General features: G+C 37.7%; 1 protein-coding gene across 2 annotated transcripts; it reads left to right on the top strand.

Moving 5' to 3' along the window:
- Positions 1-376: 376 nt before the first annotated feature.
- chek1.L (checkpoint kinase 1 L homeolog) lies at positions 377-11,317 on the top strand. 2 transcript variants are annotated; one of them, XM_018225708.2, is made up of 13 exons: positions 377-520; positions 1,007-1,084; positions 2,291-2,514; positions 2,976-3,040; positions 3,765-3,834; positions 4,382-4,570; positions 4,972-5,076; positions 5,934-6,029; positions 6,400-6,499; positions 7,085-7,268; positions 7,704-7,835; positions 9,587-9,688; positions 11,129-11,317. In XM_018225708.2, exons 1-13 carry the CDS (start codon positions 426-428, stop codon positions 11,219-11,221), a joined length of 1,533 nt encoding a protein of 510 aa, XP_018081197.1. In that variant the 5' UTR covers positions 377-425; the 3' UTR covers positions 11,222-11,317. The 2 variants fall into 2 exon arrangements, with proteins under 2 accessions (XP_018081197.1, XP_018081198.1); XM_018225709.2 differs by having other exon boundaries at positions 399-554.
- The last annotated feature ends 11,400 nt before the right edge of the window (positions 11,318-22,717 follow it).

Raw genomic sequence — 22,717 nt, 5'->3', positions numbered from 1 at the left:
ACAGAGCCCGAAATCTGGGAACTCCCAACTTCTACACATCAGTCCCATTGCATGCTGGGTATTGTAGTCTTACATTAAACTTGGCAGTTGACAAATTGTTAAACAAAAACTACATTACCCAATATGCACTGGGAGCCGCAGGCTTGGCACATTAGGGCAAGAAAAAACTTTGGCTGGTTTGTACTTTGGAAAAGTACTCAAAAAGTATCCCAAATCCGTACCTTTACTAGTTTGTACTTTCAAAACCAGCACAGGCTTTAATTTAGTAGCCCAATTTGAATGGAAAACAGCCAACCTGGCAACCCTAGTTATTAGCAGCCTTGCATGCCACTAACCTAATATTGCTCACGCCCCCCCAAGCTTCCATGTAACGTCTGTCCGAGGTTATGTAGACGTAATGTGACGTAATAGCCTCGCGAGATGAGATGTGTGACGTTTCGATTAGCTGTCCGAAAAGGAGCCAGAAGTTAGCGGGAGTTTTAAACATCGGTCCGGGACTGCGGGCTGTGTCAAGAAAATCGTTAGTGTCCCGTTCAGATCGCTATTGCTAAGCGGTATGGTGCTATAACCCGTTGTCTGTCATAGTTCTAGTGCCAGGCACAAAAAGATGAGAGGGAAAGCGCTGTTATTGTGTTGCTGTCATTGCTGCTATTTGGTAACAAACTGAAAGGCCTAATGGTGGTGTAGGTAGCCAATCAGCTCTGGTTAGTCAACTGCAGGACGAATGAAAGCAGACGTGTGGTTAGCTGCCGGGGGCTTACTATTCTACAGTAAAGCTCACTATTGTTTTTGTGACCTCCCCTCTGCGCATACAGACAATTATCTGATCGTTCAAAAGATTTCCCCCCCAATGATCTGTCTTTTTCATTATGGCACCACTTAGAATAAGTCGATTTTTAAATGATCTTCATTTTAAAGCAATATTTCCTTGATCAGCATATTGTTCATGCACTCCCCCCACAAGTAAACATCCAGTATTCCATCATCTTCTTTGTTGCTTTGGCAGATACAAAAACAACATGGCAGTTCCATTTGTTGAAGACTGGGATCTTGTCCAGACTCTTGGGGAAGGGGCATATGGAGAGTGAGTACCTGATTTTTTTCCCCCCTTCATTTCTTTCCCCTTTCTGGAAGATGTCCTTTTAATTTCTAGGGGCAGCTGTAACAAGACCCTTTGTTCTGACCTTATATGATATGTTTATAACTATATTACCCATAAAACTTACACAATTATTATAGCATCACTTTCTTTGTATTAATAGTTTCAACCCTGTCACTAAACAGGTTTTATAAAGAGGGAACACTTCTGTACAATAAGTTTCCACTGTACATTGTATTAGTTTCCACTGCAGTGGCTCTATGGTACTTCTGAAATATTGCTGTATGCTTACATGAACATGCTTATTGATCTGTGCAAGTGCCTCCAGCAGTGGCTCAGTGTATACAATTTGTGCAGGGTTTGATCAAACTTGGGGTGGATCTACCTATCAACTGGCTAATTATTTTCTTTGAAATGTTTTCTTTAAAGCCACTTTGATGATGTTAGGATAACTTTTCTACAGGTCAGGAATAATATGCTTGTTTGTCTGTTAAACAGCCATAACAAAACTCACCGTTGTTAGCCTGAAAGATTGGTTTATATTACTGCACTTGCAGTTTTTATTCTAGAAATACATGCCTGAACACTTAAAATGTTAAAGGAATTGTTCAGTGTAAAAATAAAAACTGGGTAAATAGATAGGCTGTGCAAAATAAAAAATGTTTCTAATATAGTTAGTTAGCCAAAAATGTAACGTATAAAGGCTGGAGTGATTTGATGTATAACAAGTCAGTCAGAACACTACTTTTCAGCTCTCTTGGTTTACACTGACTGGTTGCCCTGGTTACCAGGCAGTAACCAATCAGAGACTTGAGGGGGGGCCACATGGGTCATTTCTGTTGCTCTTGAATCTGAGCTGAATGCTAGGGGTCAATTGCAAACTCACTGAACAGAAATGTACCATGTGGCCCCCCTTCAAGTCGCTGACTAACTCAGAGTTATAGAGCTGAAAAGCAGGAAGTTGGATTCTGGCTGTTTTATTAGACATCTGTTCACTCCAGTCTTTATATATTACATTTTTGGCTAACTAACTATATTAGAAACATTTTTTATTTTGTACAGCCTATCTATTTACACAGTTTTTATTTTCACACTGAACTATTCCTTTAATGTCACATCCACACGCTCATATGGCATCAGCATTAGCACATACCTAACCTGTAGCTTTCATTCAATTCCTGGTTATATCAGAGTGCAGCTGGCAGTGAACAGGAAAACCGAGGAAGCCGTAGCAGTGAAGATTGTAGACATGACGCGTGCCGCGGATTGTCCAGAAAACATCAAAAAGGAGATCTGTATCAATAGGATGCTTAGTCACACGAATATTGTAAGATTTTATGGACATCGAAGGGAAGGCAAAATTCAGTACCTCTTTCTGGAGTATTGTCGAGGTGGTGAGCTCTTTGATCGCATAGGTATGGAATTCATGTCGTTTTAGTGACGATTTGTTGTGGTTTTAGCCTGCACAATGGTTTACCAACAGAAATCTGCTGCTTAATTTTTCATGCCATGCTTGAACCTTTAATGGTCTCGCCTTTTTGATCTGTAGTGAAGTTCTTTAGGCTTAAAATAACGTGCTGATGATGTAGCAAAAGAGCATGTGCTGTAAATTATTTACAACCATCCAAATCAACAGCCTCTACTTCCACTAATAGTGCACTTAAGTAAGCTTGACATACACAGACTGATATTAGCTGCTGACTTTTCCCCTCCAGACCAATATGGTCAGCACAATTTCCATGTCATGTGGGTACCAGGATGTACACTGCTTCATATAAGGACAAAAAACATTTTTATAAAGTTTTAAATAGTGAAGTATCTATTTAGGAGTGGGCTGGTTCATACACAGAAACATGTTTTATTGTATTTGTTACAGAACCTGACGTTGGAATGCCTGAGCAAGATGCACAGAAATTTTTTCAGCAACTGATTGCTGGTGTGGTGAGGAACCTTACATTCTTCTCAATAACTACTAAAATTTAAATAATTCTGTGTGTAACTTCTGGTCCAGCACATGGTGGTGGCAAATCTTGCAATGCAAAACACATAGAATTGCCTATAAAGTTCTACCAACAACAATGAGAAGCAAATACAAGAGGTCCTCTGCACTCAACCCATTATCACTATATTTAAAACATTTTGTGCATACTGCTACTGAAAAATGCCTTACCCTTTAAACAAAACAGGATTGTTTGTCCATAGATTGCAATATATTTAAGCTGGCCAACTACATCAAAGTTATCCTATATCTGTCCAGTCCTACAATGAGAAGCAACTCAAGAAGGCCTTAGCTGAGATTTTTGCCAGAAACCTAGCATTTCCATGCTGTAACAATTTTTCAACCATGAACTACTTTCAGGTCCAAATACTGTCTAGGCCTGGATTTTAACCATTCTTTGAGCTCTAATACTGGTTTACATGTGTAAATCTGGTTTTTGAAACTGATAGTTTACCTACTGTATGTATGCTAACTGCAGATATGGAATTTTAGGAGTGGTGTCCAGATACTTTTGACAATATAGTGTTTTTAACCAAACCCCGGCACCCAGTGTATAGTGAAATTTTGAATTTTAAATTGCTTTTACAGATACTGTACTTAAGAGCGAAACACTATATGGCACAGCCTATAAAGCAATCCTTATAATATTCATATTTTATTTTCCAGGAATACCTGCACAGCATTGGAATAACTCACAGAGATATTAAGCCTGAGAACTTACTTTTAGATGACAGAGGTACAATTGCACATTGCCTGTAACTAACCTACTTTGTTTGTACTGTATTTTTTGCCTACTGACACAACTACAAATATCTTTTAGGAGGCAATATGCAACTGTGTTAAACATGCATCCATTTAGGGTTTGTGGTTCTCATACATTCTGCTAGCCATTTTTAATTATATACTATCTACTGTTCTTCTTATGTCTATGTCCGTGCAGGACTGTGCCACTGTAAGCACTTTCAGTTTGCACTTGATCAAAATTAATCAAAATACATCACCCCCATTTAAATCCCCCTGTATTAAAAAAAGAAATGATCTTTAGATACATTATCTATAAACCTAAGGCACTGGCAGCAGAGTTTGGGAAGCCAGGGGCTCAAATATACAGAGTACATTAAGTAAGATATTGGAGATTAAATAGCAGTCTCTATTGCTAAGCACTTAGGTCATGCATAACAGCTAATGGCCCGTTGCTAAGAATAACTTTTTTTTTTTTTTTCTATATTTTTATGTTGACTTGTTTACTTGTATTTAATTATCTTTTGATTCATTTTAAATAGATCATCTGAAAATCTCTGACTTTGGTTTAGCAACGGTGTTCAGACACAATGGCAAAGAAAGACTTTTAAACAAGATGTGTGGAACCCTTCCCTATGTTGCACCAGAACTCATTAAGTCCAGGGCTTTTCATGCAGAGCCAGTGGATTTGTGGTCATGTGGAATTGTACTGACTGCCATGTTAGCAGGAGGTATGATCCATATTTCAAAAATGTTTATCAATAACCTAAATAAACTCCATACAACAGAGCTTTATCTTCTGTTAGCCAAAGGTCTCTGCAGATAATGGCAAGAATAATGGTATGGAGGTTACTGCAGCAAACATAGCAATATAAATATATGGTATGGGACCAGAATGTGTGGGACCCGGGGTCTTCCGGGTAACAGATCTTTCTGTAATTTGGATGTCCATACCTTAAATATACTTACAAAACATGATTATATGTGCGTCAATGATTAAAATTGTGGAGAAACCATAACACATAAATATATTTATTATGCTTAGCTGCAATCCATTGAACCCATTTTAAACATTTTAAAATTTTCTAAATTAAATACTGCTTTACAATACAGTTCCTTTTAAATGTTTCAGAGTTACCATGGGATCAGCCAAACGAAGTATGCCAGGAGTATTGTGACTGGAAGGAAAAAAATCACTATCTCACTCCATGGAAAAAAATAAGTGCTACCCCTCTAGGTAAGTAAAGATTTGCTTTCTTCAATAGAAAATAACTGTTTTATGTTTTGCGTGTATATTTTTGAGTATCCATTGTTACAATAAATTACAATGTATTGTATGTGCTGATTATAAGAATTTACTTGAGGTTAAAAATTAAATATTGAGTTCCATAGTTGCAGAGCTCTGCCAGATTTATACGTATGCAAATTCGTGGAATTTGGCTGCTTCAACCTGTCAGATTTTACAATTCTGGCAAAAAGTCCATGACCTTTTTCAGAATGGTAGGAACAGGGTTAATAAATACTACAGTATATGCAGGAATCCCATTGCACCCTATGATAAATAAGTGATTTTAAAATTATGAATTGATATACTTTTTTAATATTGTGGAGATGCCCGAAACCTGCTTACTACAGAGATGAGAAGTATGAATGACAAATACAGGTATGGGACCTGTTATCCAGAATGCTCGGGACCTGAGGTTTTCCGGATAACTGATGTTTCCGTAATTTGGATCTTCATAACTTAAGTCTACTAGAAAATCATGTAAACATTTAATAAATGCAATAGGCTGGTTCTGCTTCTAATAAGGATTACTTGCGTATACCTTAGTTTGGATCATGTACAAGGGACTGTTTTATTATTACAGAGAAAAAGGAAATCCATTTTAAAAATTTGGATAAAATGCAGTCTATGGGAGACTGCCTTTCCGTAATTTGGAGCTTTCTGGACAACTGATTTCTGGATAATGGATCCTATATCTGTATTTGAGAAATTATGTTAAAATTCTATAGTTGCTTACTAATGCTTTAGGGCCAAACATTTTTTTTTTTTGTCCATTGTATGACTGTGACCAATGTCTATACTTTCTCTAGCATTGCTGTGTAAAATGTTAACAGAAAATCCACAAAGCAGAATAACCATTCCAGACATAAAGAAGGACCGCTGGTTTACAGAAGTTATTAAGAAAGGTTTGTTTTGGCTATACCCTAACAGGGAAGTTTTTGGGCACTAGGTTGCATAGTGGTATTTACTGCATGCTTCTAACATAATTTGTTCAAATGAACTTGCGCTTAGACATGTCAGCCATTGAAGCAATAAGCTAATTTTTATAAATGAGCAACATTATTATTAATCACCTGAAAAAGGTTTTTTTTTTGATCCGATACACTTCATAATAAAAAAGATGACTTTTTGAAGTATATGGTTCTCCAGAGTGATAATGTTGCTGATTTGTAACTTGACTCTGTATGAAGAACCCATTTTACAGGAAAGAATAGGGGAGAACATCACCTGCTTTCAACTGATGCATTTTTATAAATATTGTGCTTTCCTCAAAAGGACTTAAGAGAAGCCGCTTTATGTCTGGAGGCTCTTCAGATTCTTCAGTGCTTTGTAAGCAGATCCGATCAGATATTGATCTCTCGCACATCTCTCACAGGTTAGCTTCCTTGTTAATTAAACATTTGATTTTGGCATGATTGGTGATACTTGAATCAGCAAGCATAATGTATGAAAATTTAAAAATGATACTATATGTTTAAAAGGGACAACACAATCACTCCTTATCATACCATTTAACATTTTATTCAAGCTTTAATAACATACTCGTATTTTCACATTAGAAGTACAGATTTCAAATATCCATTTACTTGACCTAAGCTAAGCCTTCTTATATCTTCCACTCTCTTTTACAGGCATCTCAAGGCATTGATAATAGGCAGAGTAGAAAACATTCAGAATAGCATCTAATGATTTATCTAAGACAAAAATGACAACTTATAGGCAAATGATAAATAATATGCAACACTAGCCATTCTATGGGAAGGGCCAGTGATCATTGGTTAGTAAATGTTTAGCTTTGGTGGTCTCTATGTACTTATGTGGCTTTCCTCTTTCTTTGTTTTTTTTTTGGGGGGGATAGTAATCTCTTCTTTTTACTTTATGAATGTATTAAACTTCTTACTGATTGTGATGCTTTTAAGAGGATACTTTTTAACAATTAATACATTGTGATTGTATTTAGTGAAGACAAAACTGCATATTCTAGTACACAACCAGAGCCACGGACTGCCTTGGCAGCATGGGACAGCAATAGTTCTGACATAAACAATTTGGTGCAAGGAAAAGGCATCAGTTTCTCTCAGCCTGCCTGTCCTGACAACATGCTTTTGAGCAGCCAGTTGATTGGTACTCCAGGTTCCTCTCAGGTATGGGTCCTTAATGTACACATGATATTCAGCCAGTTGTTCTCATAGTTCAGCACAAATTAAGAAAAATAGTAGAGCAGCATATATGCATTAAATATGGTGTTTTGTCCGGCAAAACGTTACTGCTTTTGGAATTTCCAATTGAGATTTCCATACTTTTAAGAGGCTAAAACCCAATCGAAGGGATTGGCAGTGTAGGAGATTCTGAAAACTGAGGAATCCCCATTGTTCCCTTCTGTTTACTTCAGAAAATGCTCAGTGTCCAACTTTGTAGCTATAAGAACACCACTTGTGCTATAGCCGATTTAGGAATTCTAGCTTTACTGCTTTAATTATTGATGTAGATACTGTGACTTTTTGGCTTTTAGTGATCAAGCTTCCCTTTGGGGTCCTACATTTAGTCTATCAACCTAATGTTTTTTCTTAATTCCATAGAATGTTTGGCAACGTTTAGTCAAAAGGATGACCAGGTTCTTTACAAAAGTGGATGCTGAAAGCTCATATAGCAATTTGATGGACAATTGTGAAAAGATGGGATATGTTTTAAAGAAGTCTTGTGCTAACCAGGTGAGTACCCTGTCCATTCAATCGAGCTTCAAAGTATATGATTTGGGCTTAAATCTTTCAGAACTCCAGTAAATAAGAAAGCATATACAACAGAGTTAAAAATAAAATCTATTAAAAACCTAAAGGAAAAATATCATTACTAACAATAGTAATAAGTAAATATTAAGTAGCTGAAGCGTTGAATTAAAAAAGGGTATATCTACTTTATTTCTGTATGAGGTTATTCTACAGTATTGACTTGGATACGGATTTATTTCAGCTTTATTTATCATATCTGATTTTCTGTGAATCAATGATTTCTGAATCAAAAGTGAAACCTTTTAGTCTCTAAGCTATTACTTTGAAATTATTATTACTTTCTCCTAGAGAAATAAAATATATACCCTATTTGACTTAACACAGGAATGTGTAGAGTGAAGTTGTAAAAATTGAGTGAACATTTTTAGCATGGGTATGTATACTTCAGGACTCTCTTTTATCTGCAATTAGAATTTTGAAAGTAATGAGGGTACAGTGTAATCATAAGTCTGAAAAGAGTTAAAAGTCAGAACTTGTGCCCTTTGAAAAAGCTGTTAACTTGCACCATGGCGTGCATTTAAGAGCTTAGAAATTACATTTTTAATATATTGATGCAATTTTAACAGTTTCTTAGAAGCTGCATCGTATTTTTAGGTAGTCTTAAGCTCATGTGCCAATTGTTGAAACTGAAACCCCAGGGCATTTTATTTTCATTTATGGTTGGACTGAGCCCTGGGGGAATAGTCAGAATAATTGTTTGTAATAATAAGCAGTATAATTGGTGGGGGCTCACTAGTTTCAGTTCACCTTTAGGTTAACTTTTTAGTATGTTATAAAATGGCTAGTTCTACTAAACTTTTCAATTGGTCACCATTTTATATTTTCTATAGTTTTTTTTGTTAGTTTTTTTTGCCCTTTTCTGACTTTAGCTTTCAAATGGGTGTCACTGAACCCATGTAAAAACAAATGCCCTGTAAGGCTACAGATGTATTGTTATTGTTTTTATTATTCATCTTTTCTTTTTAGGCCCTCTCCTATTCATATTCCAGTCTCTCATTCAAATCAATGCATTGTTACTAGGGTAATTTGGCGCCTAGCAACCAGAGTGCTGAATTTGCTAACTGGAGAGATGTGAATAAATCATTAAATAACTTAAAAAACCCAAATTATAAAAAATGAAAATCATTTGCAAATTGTATCAGAATATCACTCTCTACATCATACTAAACCCACCATACAACCTATTTTAATGCCAAATTAGGTGCATAGTAAAAGCACAGTATCTGAAATACGATCTATTCTTTGAACTCATGTTTAACAAAGCAGGGTATACTGCTCCTTTAATGGAGAGAGTTCAATTACTGGAAACTCCCTTGTTTAGAAGATATAACATAACTTGTTTTAAAATGTAAAATGGCAGATAGTTATCCTTTGATATCTTATTTAATTTGCACCATAGCCCATTGACAGGTAATTAAGTCTGTACTGTTGTACAAGTCACCACAACATCTAACATCAAAGTGTTCAGAGCTTATATGTGTCTGTGTGAGTACCTCCCGGTAAAATTTATTACATTTTGTCCTGCACTCCCCTGCGGTGAATGCTTTAAAGCTGACCACAGTGGAAGGCAGGGCGAAACGCCCGTAATATCATTTGGTGTTAGAACATTTGGTTTATTGCTTTTCAAGGCAAACTGTAATTATAACTACCTACTTTGTTTGTGTCTTATACAGGTGACCCTATCAACTACTGACAGAAGAAATAATAAATTAATCTTTAAGGTGAACCTTGTGGAAATGGAAGACAGGATTCTGTTAGATTTTAGACTTTCTAAGGTATATTGAATGTTTTTAATGTTTTTATTTCTACATTGCAAAACATCTAAAAATGTATTGTTGATAGTCAAATCCCTGTCTGTTTTTCTCAAGTAACCATAGCTTCTGTGTTCTGGAAGATTCAATATGAGTTTATAGTTAAAATCTTAATACACCGTAAAAATGATATGTCAGGGCAGTCCTGGGGACATTTATGTCATAATACATTCTGTATTGCATTCATTGTTTTTTATATTTATGCCCAATGCATTTAAAAACTCTTTATATTATTTCGACAAGTGGTTGACTGCATATGCAAAGTGTTCCATAACACCAGTGGCCTATTTTTATTAGATCATTTGCCAATTCTCAAATCTCCATAAAAAGTGACAGCCTTGTGTCACTTGAATATTTACTGGAGAGTTTTCTTTAAAAGAACCCATTACTACTCTTACGTTTGTTAATGGAAAAGGAGAGGTGGAATCATTTGGAAGTACCTGCACACCCCCCTTCCCCCAGTACAGAAATCTGCAATAAATTTCCACACATACACTCAACCAGAAAGTATGCTACATCAATTGGGCAACATAAAAGCTGGGGTTGTCTTCCAGGTTTACATTTATTCCCCTCCCACAAATCTGGGACCCATTTACCACTAAGGGTCCGTTTTCCTGTTCTTGTTCATCTGTAGTATGGAAAGCAAACATTTTAAAGCCGCAGTAGAAATGACTAATCTACCCCAGGCCATAGCTCCTATTTGAAAAAAACACGCTTGGGTTTTGTTTCATTCATTATGGGTTGCAACCAACCTCACTTCTCCGGTGTATCCTCTGCAGTGCCCTGGGGCTACATGTGCTGTACAGACCTTTTTGGATATCTGTGTAATGCACATACAACCAGTTTTGAAGGAGAAGGAAAGCTACTGAGGCATTTTATTGCCAATAGATTAGCTGCAATAGTGCAAGCTAGAATGATATATTTATTCTGTAGAATGTTTTACCATACCTGAGTAAAAAGCTCTAGAAACTCTTTGTTTAGGATAGGAGCTGCAGTATTAACATGGTGTGACATCACTTCCTGCCTGAGTCTCTCCCTGCTCTGGGCTCAGATTACAGTAGAGAAGGGAGGGATGGGGGGGGGAGCAAACTGAGCATGCTCTTGCCCAGGGCAATGAGGTTTAAGCTGAAGGCAGGAAGTCTGATACAGAAGCCCATGTGTACATAATAGAAGGAAAGAAATGCAGTGTTTCTTTTCACAGGGGACTCAGAGCAGCACTACTTTGGGGGTTTACTGGTATATTTAGATGGAACTTTCTTATAAAGTTCTTACTTGGTTTTAACTTTTCCTTCTCCTTTAAAGGGATCCCTGGCAGCACTGTAGACATGCAACCCCGTTGATTTTACTTTTGTTTCTGTTTTAATTGTTGCTCTAAATCCTTTATCTCTTTGTTTTCTTTTAAAGGGTGATGGGCTGGAGTTTAAAAGGCATTTCCTGAAGATCAAAAAGAAGATGGATGCTATTGTTGCAGTCCAAAAAGTTGTGCCTGCTTCCTGATCTGTAATTTAAGGTTACATCGGAATCCGTTGTTATTACCATTACCCTCCTCCACAAATTGCTGTTTAATATTTTGCTCGTCCTCCACGTTTTTTTCTTCTCCAACCAAGGATGGCACCGCTACACATTAGCTGATAAACATTTAATTTTCAGCTTGTGGATTGGAGGCATTGGTGATTATAAATGTTACTACAAGCAGATTGTGCTTGGACTGTTCTGGAGAGTGAGGAAATGACTTAGGTTTGTAGTTGGCCCCGAGCACAGTTACTACTCACTGATTCCTATTTTTCCCCTCTCACAAATTTTATTAGTTTGTTAATGTTTTCTGTTCCCTTTAAGGGTAGTCAGTGTAGCAGTTAATCACAAGTCTTATTATCGCCTATTGTTGGTTTTGTTGACCGTTTTTGTCCACTTTAGGGATACAGCGATTTCATTTAATTACTGTATCTTATATCTTTAAGCACAAGAACACTGCCAATACCTGATTTCACTTATCAAAAGATAGAATCTGTCTCTTTTTCAAAAACATTGAATGGGCTACATGCCTATTATTCTGTGCACTTCGTAATAAAAGCTTAATATGTCCACGTCATTTAAAGAAGAGACAAACCCCTTATTAAAAAAAACCCTACCCCACATAGACCCCCCACAGCCTAGCTGTTACCCCGGGTAAGTGCCTCTAACTTTTTACTTATCGCTCTGGCAGATTCAGGGATCGGAGTTTACGGCAGCCATCTTCCATGTCTTCGTGTCTTTTCCGGCGCTTCTGCAATTTACTTTAATTTCGGCGCATGCGCAGTTGTCATGTACCGGGAAATTGCTCTGACTGCGCATGCGCTGCCACACCGGTCTTATTCTCAGATTACCAAAGACCCGGAAGATGGCTGCCGTGAACTCCGATCCCTAAATCTGCACCGAGGGGTAAGTAAAAAGTTTGGGGCATTTGCCCGAGATAGCAGCTAGGCTGGGGGGGAAGAGGGAGTGGTGTCAATGTTGGGTATGTTTTTTTTAATAAGGGGTTTGTTTCTCCTTTAAAGGAGGCTAGATTGCTAGCATAGCTTGCTAAATCTCTAATTGGAATTTAAGGAGACATAGTCTCATTATGCAGTATTTTATATGAATGGTTTTTTCCCCTTTAAAGGTCAGATGTTTCATTGTATTTGAAGAATTCAAATTGATGAGGCTGTTGCTCTTTACCTCACAGTTTTTCCACACAATAAGAACACGGCATCCACTGCCTTTAGTTGTTGTAAAAATAATTCAAAATGTGAAGATTCTTGTATAATATATTTTGTTTTAAAATAAAAATAAATGGCTAACTTGTAAAACCCTGTTATAACTACTGTTCTATAGGTATGTTTTGTAAAATATATTGAAAACTTCTCAATGAGTAAAAACAATTGGGCCCAAAAGATATATTCTGCCAGCGAGCAGCACAGAACGATTGTCTTCTTACCTTCTTCGTTCTTCAAATTTCCTGGGGCAGATTCATGCGCAGTAGAATTAAATAGCCGACTGTCATTAAGTACGACTTTTCACTCTACTAGGCAGCAGCGAGAAGATAGTAGAAGCCAGAAGCCGATCGCTCTGTGCTGCCCGCTGGAAGAACCCCGGGCCAGTGCAGTTTTCTACTGATAGGAGCACCAGGGTGTCAGATAAGTAAATACAATCACTTGGGGGTGCCTAACTTTTGGCACCCCCAAGCACAAAAAGACGCTCCTTCTCCTTTAGTAATTAGCTTAAAGGAAAACGATACCCCAAAAGGAACACTTAAGCAACATTATATTAAGTGGCAAAGTAAACAATCTTACCAAACAAAGTTCAATGATTACAAACAAAAGGCCTAAATTGCAAGGGCGTGACTTAGTAAAATTCATCAACTTCAATTAAGAATCTATGGCACTGGTTTAAGAGTAAACTGAGAGCAGTTTAAATTGTGTGCCTTCACCCCACTGAGTCTAAACAAACCATGCTGCTGTCTACCTGACCTGTCACTAAGGAGAAGTTGGGGAGTGAAAGAGGTCCCAGTCTTTACAAGCAATACCATGGAGGTGAAATTGACCTCTGAGGCCTCTCTGGAAGAGCAGGTAAGAGCAGCATAAATTGAGGCAGCAGGGATCAGTGTTGGTTAAGCTCTTTTATAGTGAGAAGGTTAGTCTAATTTGTCTTATTTAAGAAATCCTTCGATGGACATTTTCCAGGACCTGATTGAACATGACCGATGGAAACTGTCCAAATATAGGGGCAAAAACCGGTCCACAAATTTTAGCATGAATGACAAAATGGCACTGAAACAACTATATGGTAATCCAAATATCACCATACACCAAGCCGATAAAGGCAGATCAGTGGTAGTGCTCAATACTGGGGATTATATTATGGAAGCCATCTGCCAATTATCTGATGATGATACATATCTTAAATTTACTAACAAATTGAGAAATTCCAATCTGAATTTGTTAATCTGGTTAAATTTGGTGTATCCTTGGGGGTTGTGGATGTGAAGGATTTGCCCTTCTTCAGGAGTTTCCAGTTACCCCGATATTCCATCACTTACCAAAAATCCACAAATCTCTTAACACACCCCCAGGGTAGACCAATAGTCTCAAGCATTGATTCCCTAAATAAGTGACTTTCAATTTGGATTGACCAGTGTCCCAGTTTACCAATAGTAAAACATTTAAAATGCTATCTAAAGGACACTGTCATTTACTATCTATTTTGAAGGACATACCATGGTCGAGTAATTACACTTGGGTAACCATGGATGTCAATCATTATATTCATCTATTCCACATACAAAAGGTCTAGAGGCTGTAAACCACATGTTACTGGGCTTTTGGATTTCTGCTTTGGAATTTCTTTTGACCAATAATTATTTTTACTTTTTATTATCTCCAGAAACGTGGAGCAGCAATGGGTGCTGCATTTTCACCATCCTATGCCAACCTCTATATGGGTTGGTGAGAACGCATCCACATGTTTGGAGATGATAATCCCTGTAGCGACTGTATCGTTTGGTACGGTCGCTACATTGATGATTTTATACTTATATGGCATGGTTTATCTGCCAGCCTAAACATCTTTTTGGAGTTTGTCAATAATAATTCTTTAAATTTAACATTCACTGCAAACCAAAATTCTAAAGCATATAGAATTTCTGGATACCACCCTTCTAGGTATGGGTAGGATCGAAACCAAAGTTTATACAAAACCATCTGCTGGTAATATGTTCTTAAGGGCACCCTCGACATATAAAAAACAGTATTCCATTCAGTCAGTTTTTACGTTATAGACGAAACTGCTCTACACTTATGATACTATGATGAGCAGTCACGCTTAAACAGAAACTGATAAATAGAGCTTACTCTGTTGATATAGTAGAATCAGCTTATCTTAAAGCACGATTATGGGACGGAAAGCGTCTTTTCACAGGTGCAAAATCTAAGGATAAGTCTAATTTGTTACAGAAGAGAGACCGTAATCAAAAAGACAAGAACACCAATTTATTTTAGTACAGAATTAAGTCTGTAATTTAATGAAATCTGTAAAATTATACGTAAACATCTTCGAAACGTCTATGAAAGGTACTTATACATGTGGGAAATATCCCTGCAAGACATGTAAAGTTATATCTGTGAGTTTTGAATTTAAATTGATTGTCACAAACAAAATATTTAAAAATAACGTATAACAATTGCTGTAGCAGCCATGTGGTATATTTATTAGAGTGTAAAACATGTTCCAAAGAATACGTTGGTCGTACAACTCTCCCTCTTAAAGACAGGATCAGAGAGCATTTAAATGCCATAGAAAAAGGTGATAATAAATCTCCAATTGGCAAACACTAAATCTTGAGCAAAAGGGGTGTTTTGGATTTAGGAGTTAAGGTGGTTGAGAAAGTATATACCCCTTTAAGAGGGGGAGACCCTTTATGCCTTCTAAACTCCCGTGAGGCTTTCTGGATTCTGACTCTACATACATGTAGTCTGCATGGTTTGAACAAAAGATTTGATGTTTCTCATTTTATATGAATTGAAGCTTTATTCGTTTGCTTAGTTATTTGCTCATTATTTTATACTTAAAGGGATACTGTCATGGGAAAAAAAACATTTTTTCAAAGTGAATCGGGTAATAGTGCTGCTCCAGCAGAATTCTGCACTGAAATCCATTTCTCAAAAGAGCAAACAGATTTTTTTATATTCAATTTTGAAATCTGACATGGGGCTAGACATATTGTCAATTTCCCAGCTGCCCCAAGTCATGTGACTTGTGCTCTGATAAACTTCAATCATTCTTTACTGCTGTACTGCAAGTTGGAGTGATATCACCCCCCTCCCTCCCCCCCCCAGCAGCCAAACAAAAGAACAATGGGAAGGTAACCAGATAACAGCTCCCTAACACAAGATAACAGCTGCCTGGTAGATCTAAGAACAACACTCAATAGTAAAAACCCATGTCTCACTGAGACACATTCAGTTACATTGAGAAGGAAAAACAGCAGCCTGCCAGAAAGCATTTCTCTCCTAAAGTGCAGGCACAAGTCACATGACCAGGGGCAGCTGGGAAATTGACAATATGTCTAGCCCCATGTCAGATTTGAAAATTGAATATAAAAAAATCTGTTTGCTCTTTTGAGAAATGGATTCCAGTGCAGAATTCTGCTGGAGTAGCACTATTAACTGATGCGTTTTGAAAAAAAACATGTTTTCCGATGACAGGATCCCTTTAACTATATTTTACAGTTTGTTCAGTATATTTTTATTATAATTTTGTATCTGATCTGTAACCTGCTGTGTTGGTAGATACATTGTATACTATAGTTATCCGTTCATTAAGAAATCCATTACCATATTCTGCCATCGGGGGGGGGGGTCACTGTCATTTTTGACTATTTAAATGATGTTCTTACAGTGCTCTTGTTTATGATTAAGGGCAGCTGTGCCCGAAACGCATCAAGCCAGCAGCGTGTTTTAATATGGATTAAATAAAGATTCCCAAATTTTTTAAACTACAGTTCAATGTCTGGTGTGCTGAATGTCGTCGCTTTCTCCTTTGTACTTTGCACAGTGTGGGACGCTGAAAGATTCCTGCACCCAACAAGATGATTTAAGCTGCCGAACTTTAACCCTCCACAGGCAGTGCTTTTGTAGTGGACAAGTGTAATCCATATACCTTAAAATGCCACACAAGCAATGAACATGTGCTTACCCATAGCTCAACCTGTGCCTTGCTTGCATCTTGTGCAGTGTTTAACATTCTGGTGCAAGGAGCTTACTGCAGCACCCAGTTGCACAAGGGAGAGCATAAATGACCACTTTGCTTTAGATTGTGGTAACTGCAGGGTTCTGAGGCATAAAGCAAACAGGCAGCATACATGAGGGCTACACATGGATGGGAGGGGAACTTGCCGGCAGTTACTACACATTACACTGCATACTGTTGGAACAATGTCATGTTGCAATGTGGTCATAAAGCATGGCACGTCGCACCTTGCCCACCTGTTGCTAAATAAAACATATACAATTTGTATGCACCATTTACATTTGCTGCAGCAATTCTGTTTCTCTTTATGCTGGGGCAAATAAGCAACATCCATTAGCTGAAAATATACTGTAGGACCTGCTCTAGTTACCCTTTACCTGTAGACACATTAATTGTCAGCCGAGATAACTACTGAAATTACTTCAGGCAGTATAATTTAACACCTCACTGGAGTTTTCACAATTCTATCTTGCTTCAGCTTTTGTTCCATGCTAGTTTAACTTGCTTAGCCTGCTTGTTTACTGTATATGGGGCAGGGCATATTTGTTCCTTCACAATAGTTTAAGATTGATAAAGTACTGCTGTCGTTTTTGAAATTTACCATTTCCCTAACATACGGTATCTCCACATATCAATCTTGTACATGTCGGTTTCGCTAATTTTTCGCTGGCGGCGAATCTCGGGAATTCGCCGCAAATTTTCGCCTGGCGAATAAGTTCGCCCATCACTAATCATTTAGTATATGTTAATATTTAATTACTTAGGTTTTTATTCATCAGCTCTCCAGTTTGCAATTTCAGCAATCTGGTTGCCAGGGCCAAATTACCCTAGCAACCATGCACTGCTTTGATTAGGAGACTCGAATATAAATAGAGATGGGTCCTGAAAAATTAGTAATATAAAGTCGCAAAAACAATACATTTGCAGCCTTGGAGAGAATTTGTTTTTTAGATGGGGCCAGTGACCTCCATTTGAAAGCTGTAAAGAGTCCAAAGAGGTAGACAAATAATTAGAAATTAGAAATAATGAATACAATTAGAATAGTTGCTTAGAATTGGCCCTTCTAAAACATACTAAAAGTGACTTAAAGGTGAACCATCCCTTTAAAGAGATATGGACACCAGAAATTAAACTCTTTTTTACATTTATCATAATATTGCCTTTGAAAGCTACTTCTAACTTTGCCATAAAGTATTTCTATAATGCTTTTACATTACCTGTGTGATGCCCCATGTTCCTGTATGAGGGGGCTGCCATATTTGTGCAGCAGGAGTCTGTTAGTATTACAAACTTTAACTGACAGGCTGAGATGGGACAGTCAGGTTGGTAAAACAGTCAGGTTTAGAAACTTCAACTGAAAAATACATAAAAAACAAACTTCTCAGTAAAAACATGACCTATAGGTAACTTTTAATGTACATTCATATTTTAAAAAGTCGTTTTTTAGTGTCAGTATCAATTTAAGTCTACAAACTGACTTCATATGTATGCTGTTACTTATGACATACTTGGGTAAGCCCAGACCCAAAAGTTTTTTAAAAATAATAAAACTACATTATGAAATAACATATTTTTCTAAGCAACTATCCAATATATATTGGTTAGAAATTGGCAATTGTTTTATTGGTAAATGGTTATTTCTAAATGTAATGGCAGTTGAACTTTTGAGTCAAGATTCCCTTTAAAATACTCTGCATTACAGTATTATGGGTAAAAAAGCAAAATCTTACTCTTTTGTATTCAAGATTAATATGTTGATATTGTCCTAACCTTCAACTTGAATTATTTTAGTTACTTTTTCCTGTGTTGGTGGCATTGTAGTCACAATTATTTATATGTACTAAATACAGTATTTGTAGTTTCCTACTAAAAGTGTAAAAAAACAAACAAAAAAAAGTCTTAAAAAAACAAGATTTTCTGGAGGAGCAACATTGGTAGAATTGTTAAGATAATGTCAAAAGGAAAATTGTTGGAGAACTAGTGCAGGTAGTACCAGTAACTTTTGAAATCTGCTATCCCCAAATGCAGTAAGAAAAGCAAACTACGGGGAGAGAAGCAATGCAATTTGCAGACTCTTCACATGATATCAATGTTTGGATTGGGGGAAGAAATGGTCCTGGTTATTTTAACATCGCTGCTAATGATGAAGAAATAGCTGCTCTTATGATGTCATAAAAGGATCACTAGTGGTGTGAGAGACTATTTGAACATGCCATTCTGCAGTTAAAGGATTAGAACAGAAGGGATGTAAAGACAAAATGAAATTGAACCTTTTTATACCGAGCAGAGGAGATTTTGGGGTAACAACATTGATTGACTATAATAATCTTGTGGCACAATGGGAAGTGTACTCTCTTTCTGTAGGGTTATTTGTACATTTTTGTTCTCAGACTTTTTCATTGTGTTGCTGTGGATATTCAGCTTTTTTTACTTCTACAAGTTGGAGAAAACTTCATACATGGCACTTTGGAAAACAAAGCTAAAGGTATGTGACAACAGAAGTTTATTGCGCTACTTGAGGGGGGTAAGATGTCAAACAGAATCACATGTGCAGGAATTGAAATGTGCAGTATGAATTATACATTACCTCACTGGCAAATCAGTAAAGGGCAAATTATTTGGCATGCTGTATTTGCTGCATTTGTCACAGATAAAAACAATGCTATTTAGAAGTTCTTCATTTTAAAATTTCCACATTTCTGTTTTTTTCACAAATCTCTAAAAAGTAGTGGGTCGTCTATTTTTCTTTAAAACTACAAAAATGTATTTATTTATATAGGGGCACATTTACTTAGCTCTAGTGAAGGATTACAATAAAAAAAACTTCAAATTTCAAAGTATTTTTTTGGCCACTTCGACCATTGAAGTTGAAGTTCCCCATAGGCTTTCCTAAGTTTTTTTGATGGAAGGAAAATCGTTCGATCGATGGATTAAAATCCTTCGAATCGTTCGATCGAACGATTATTCCTTTGATCGTTCGATCGAATGAATAGCGGTAAATCCTTAGACTTCGATATTCGAAGTAGAAGGATTTAACTTCGATAGTCGAATATCGAGGGTTAATTAACCCTCGATATTCGACCAATAGTAAATGTGCCCCTAAGTGTAAAAAACGCAAAAAACTCTTAATACAAAAATTCACCAGGTTGTCGAGGTCAATGGGAAAACCCCAGGACCTGAACATTCTGGATAATAGGTCCAATACCTGTATTTGGAAAACATGCTCTAATGTGAGCATTGTAGTCACTGCGATAATTGCTTCATAGAGGTGTGACTGAAATGTAGACATTGGAGGGCTCATTATCGATGGTCCCTATGATTTACGCTGTTTTCCATAATGGGGTGAGAGCTTTTCATCATATTATACTTACCTAAATGGACATGGATTCTCTGCACAGGTATCAACAAATCTATAATAATCTAGTAATTACATATATATTAAAATATTGTCAGATCCTGCTCAGTATTAAATATTACCCTTTTGTACAACCTTAGGGCTTGGAGTGTGACCTGACAAATCCAAAATAACCCCACCTGCAACCTAAAAAACTACTCACTAGTGAGTCACGGTGCAACAGTAAGGTGTACAGAGAGTTGTTTTAGGCCACTTATTCCAGCCATGTTCATGGTTCAATTTCTTTGTTTTCCCATCAGGTAAAAGATAATAAAGAAATCCCTTCTGATGAAAAAGTGAGGTAAGTAAGTAAGTGTATACAGATATAATGTAAAAATCAATCTCAAGTAGAGACATGATAACTCAAATAAATGTGTTGAGTGTTCCAGAAATCTCTTTATTGCTCTATATGGTTGAAAGTGATTAAACATTGAGGGCTATGGTTTGCAGTAATAACCATTACCTTTAGTGAGGTTAGTTTGCTTAATAGAAACACCTAAGTACCATTCACAGCATGGAGTACAATAGTGAGGGTTAGATATGGAATTGTATTTCCAAAAAGGATATTAGAAGACAGAGGATCTCCATAACAATACAAAGGTATGATAGTCCATATTTAAAAATATTGGTTTTATTGTTCGAGTGACACCAGCTAATGATGACATCATTGTGCACAGTTTATGCACAAGGATATGTTTGTATGCAGTCTATAATATCTTTTGTGTATTATACGGTAGATAATGTACCCCTATAGTAATTTAGAAGGATTTATAAGTCACTGAGGAGTTACATGACCATATTAAGTGTGCAACGGATAAAGATCTATAACAGATCACTATAAGTTGTAAACTGCACATTTATAATGATGTAGGAGCACAAGGTTATAACAAGGATATCATATACAGTTTGGTCTCATAGAGGATATTTACAACACCCAGACACAGGAAGTAGCTTTGGGAGGAAGGTAGAAGTGAGTTTAAGGGAAAGAGTGTGTTTGGAATTAAATTGTGAAGACTCACCCTGGTGGTCTAGTGGGCTGGCGGGTTGGCCGCTGTGGTGATCCTTCCCTGGTTGCCGGTTTCTCCTATGGTGCACGTGGCACGCACTTCCGAGTTTTACGTGCGCGTGACATCATCACGTCCCTGGTTTTTGATCCCTGCCTGCCTGACTATCTATTCTTGAACTCTGCCAATACCGACCCTTGCCTGCCTGACATTGCTTGAACTCTGCCTGTACCGACCCAGCCTGTCTGACCACACTATATCACCTACTCCTTGTGAAGTTGGTGTTGCCTTCCTTCCTTAAACTTGCATTACGAACGTGCCCCTTTGCTTTGATCCTCTCATATTAAAATCTGGCGGCATCTGAGTAGCTGAGGGCTCCTCCCAAGGCCAAAGGCGGATGCTTCAGGTGGAAGATTGGGCCGAGACCGGGAGCCTAGCACTAGATCTGGATACAGGGTGCCAATCGTGACAGTACAACGGGCCCGAAAATGTATGCCGAAGGTCATGCTGCTGCTGCTCTTCTTACCCCTGAGATGCTGCTCTCTACCCTCCCACAGTGCTTAGAGGAACAAGAGAGGAAACAGGATTTCATGGTGCAAGGTCTGTAAAATCTCTCTGCCAGGTTGGATGCAGTTCAGCAATTGCCTATGCCAGCTGTCCAACCACCTGTTGCAGTTCCTGTGGGACCTTGTCCTAATCCAGCTTTAAGTAATAGGATTTCCTTCCCCGATAAATTTAGTGGGGACAGGAGTACGTTTTTTATTTTTCAAGAGGCATGCAAATTGTACCACAGTTTTTTCCCTCTCTCCTTTGCTACTGTAGAGGAGAAAATAAGGTTCATTATGACTTTACTACAAGATGACCCACAAATATGGGAACTAAAGTTACCCCCCTCTGACACTGCCCACTTTTCCCTAGAGGTATTTTTTAGTACTATGACAATTTTATACAATGATCCAGCTCGTGCTTCTTTTGCCGATACAGCCATTCGTAAACTCCGCCAGGGGAAAAGGGTAATAGAGGAGTATTGCACTGAATTCCACAGCTGTTCTGTGGAGACTGGTTGGAATGATACTGCTCTTCATAGTCAATTTTGGAGTGGGGCTCTCTGAGTCAAAGACAGCTTAGTTAATTATCCTCCCCCGTCCACTCTGGATGACCTTATGCAGTTGGCCATTCAGATTGATAGGAGAAAAAGGGAAAGGTGGGCTGAAAAGGGTATATATTTTCCTACAGTATGTAGGAACCCATGCAATTGGGGGTCACTCATAGGGATGTAGCGAACGTCGGAAAAAAAGTTCGCGAACATATTCGCGAACTTGCGCAAAAACGCGAGCGGTTCGCGAACGGTTCGCGAACCCCATAGACTTCAATGGGAAGGCGAACTTTAACATCTAGAAAAGACATTTCTGGCCAGAAAAATGATTTTAAAGTTGTTTAAAGGGTGCAACGACCTGGACAGTGGCATGCCAGAGGGGGATCAAGGGCAAAAATGTATCTGAAAAATCTGCCTGTGTGTGCTTGGAAGAGATAGTGTAGGGGGAGAGCTGTTAGTGATTTCAGGGACAGATGATAGTAAGTTTGCTGGCTAGTAATCTGCTTGATACTGCTCTGTATTGGAGGGACAGAAGTCTGCAGGGATTTGAGGGACATTTTAGCTTAGGTAGCTTTGCTGGCTAGTAATCTACTGTTCTCTTTAAACAACTGCCATACGTTGACCTTGTAGGCATTGTTTGCCCAGTTTTTTTGGACGCAGCCACTGAAGCACAGTTGCCAGAAAAAATATGCCATATAAATGCTGAAAATAGTCATTTTTCGCCATACGTTGACCTT

The sequence above is a fragment of the Xenopus laevis genome, chromosome 7L, assembly GCF_017654675.1.
Source record: "Xenopus laevis strain J_2021 chromosome 7L, Xenopus_laevis_v10.1, whole genome shotgun sequence".
Taxonomy (NCBI): domain Eukaryota; kingdom Metazoa; phylum Chordata; class Amphibia; order Anura; family Pipidae; genus Xenopus; species Xenopus laevis.
The sequence above is the reverse complement of the archived record's forward strand: the minus strand, read 5'-3'. Positions and strand labels throughout refer to the sequence as shown.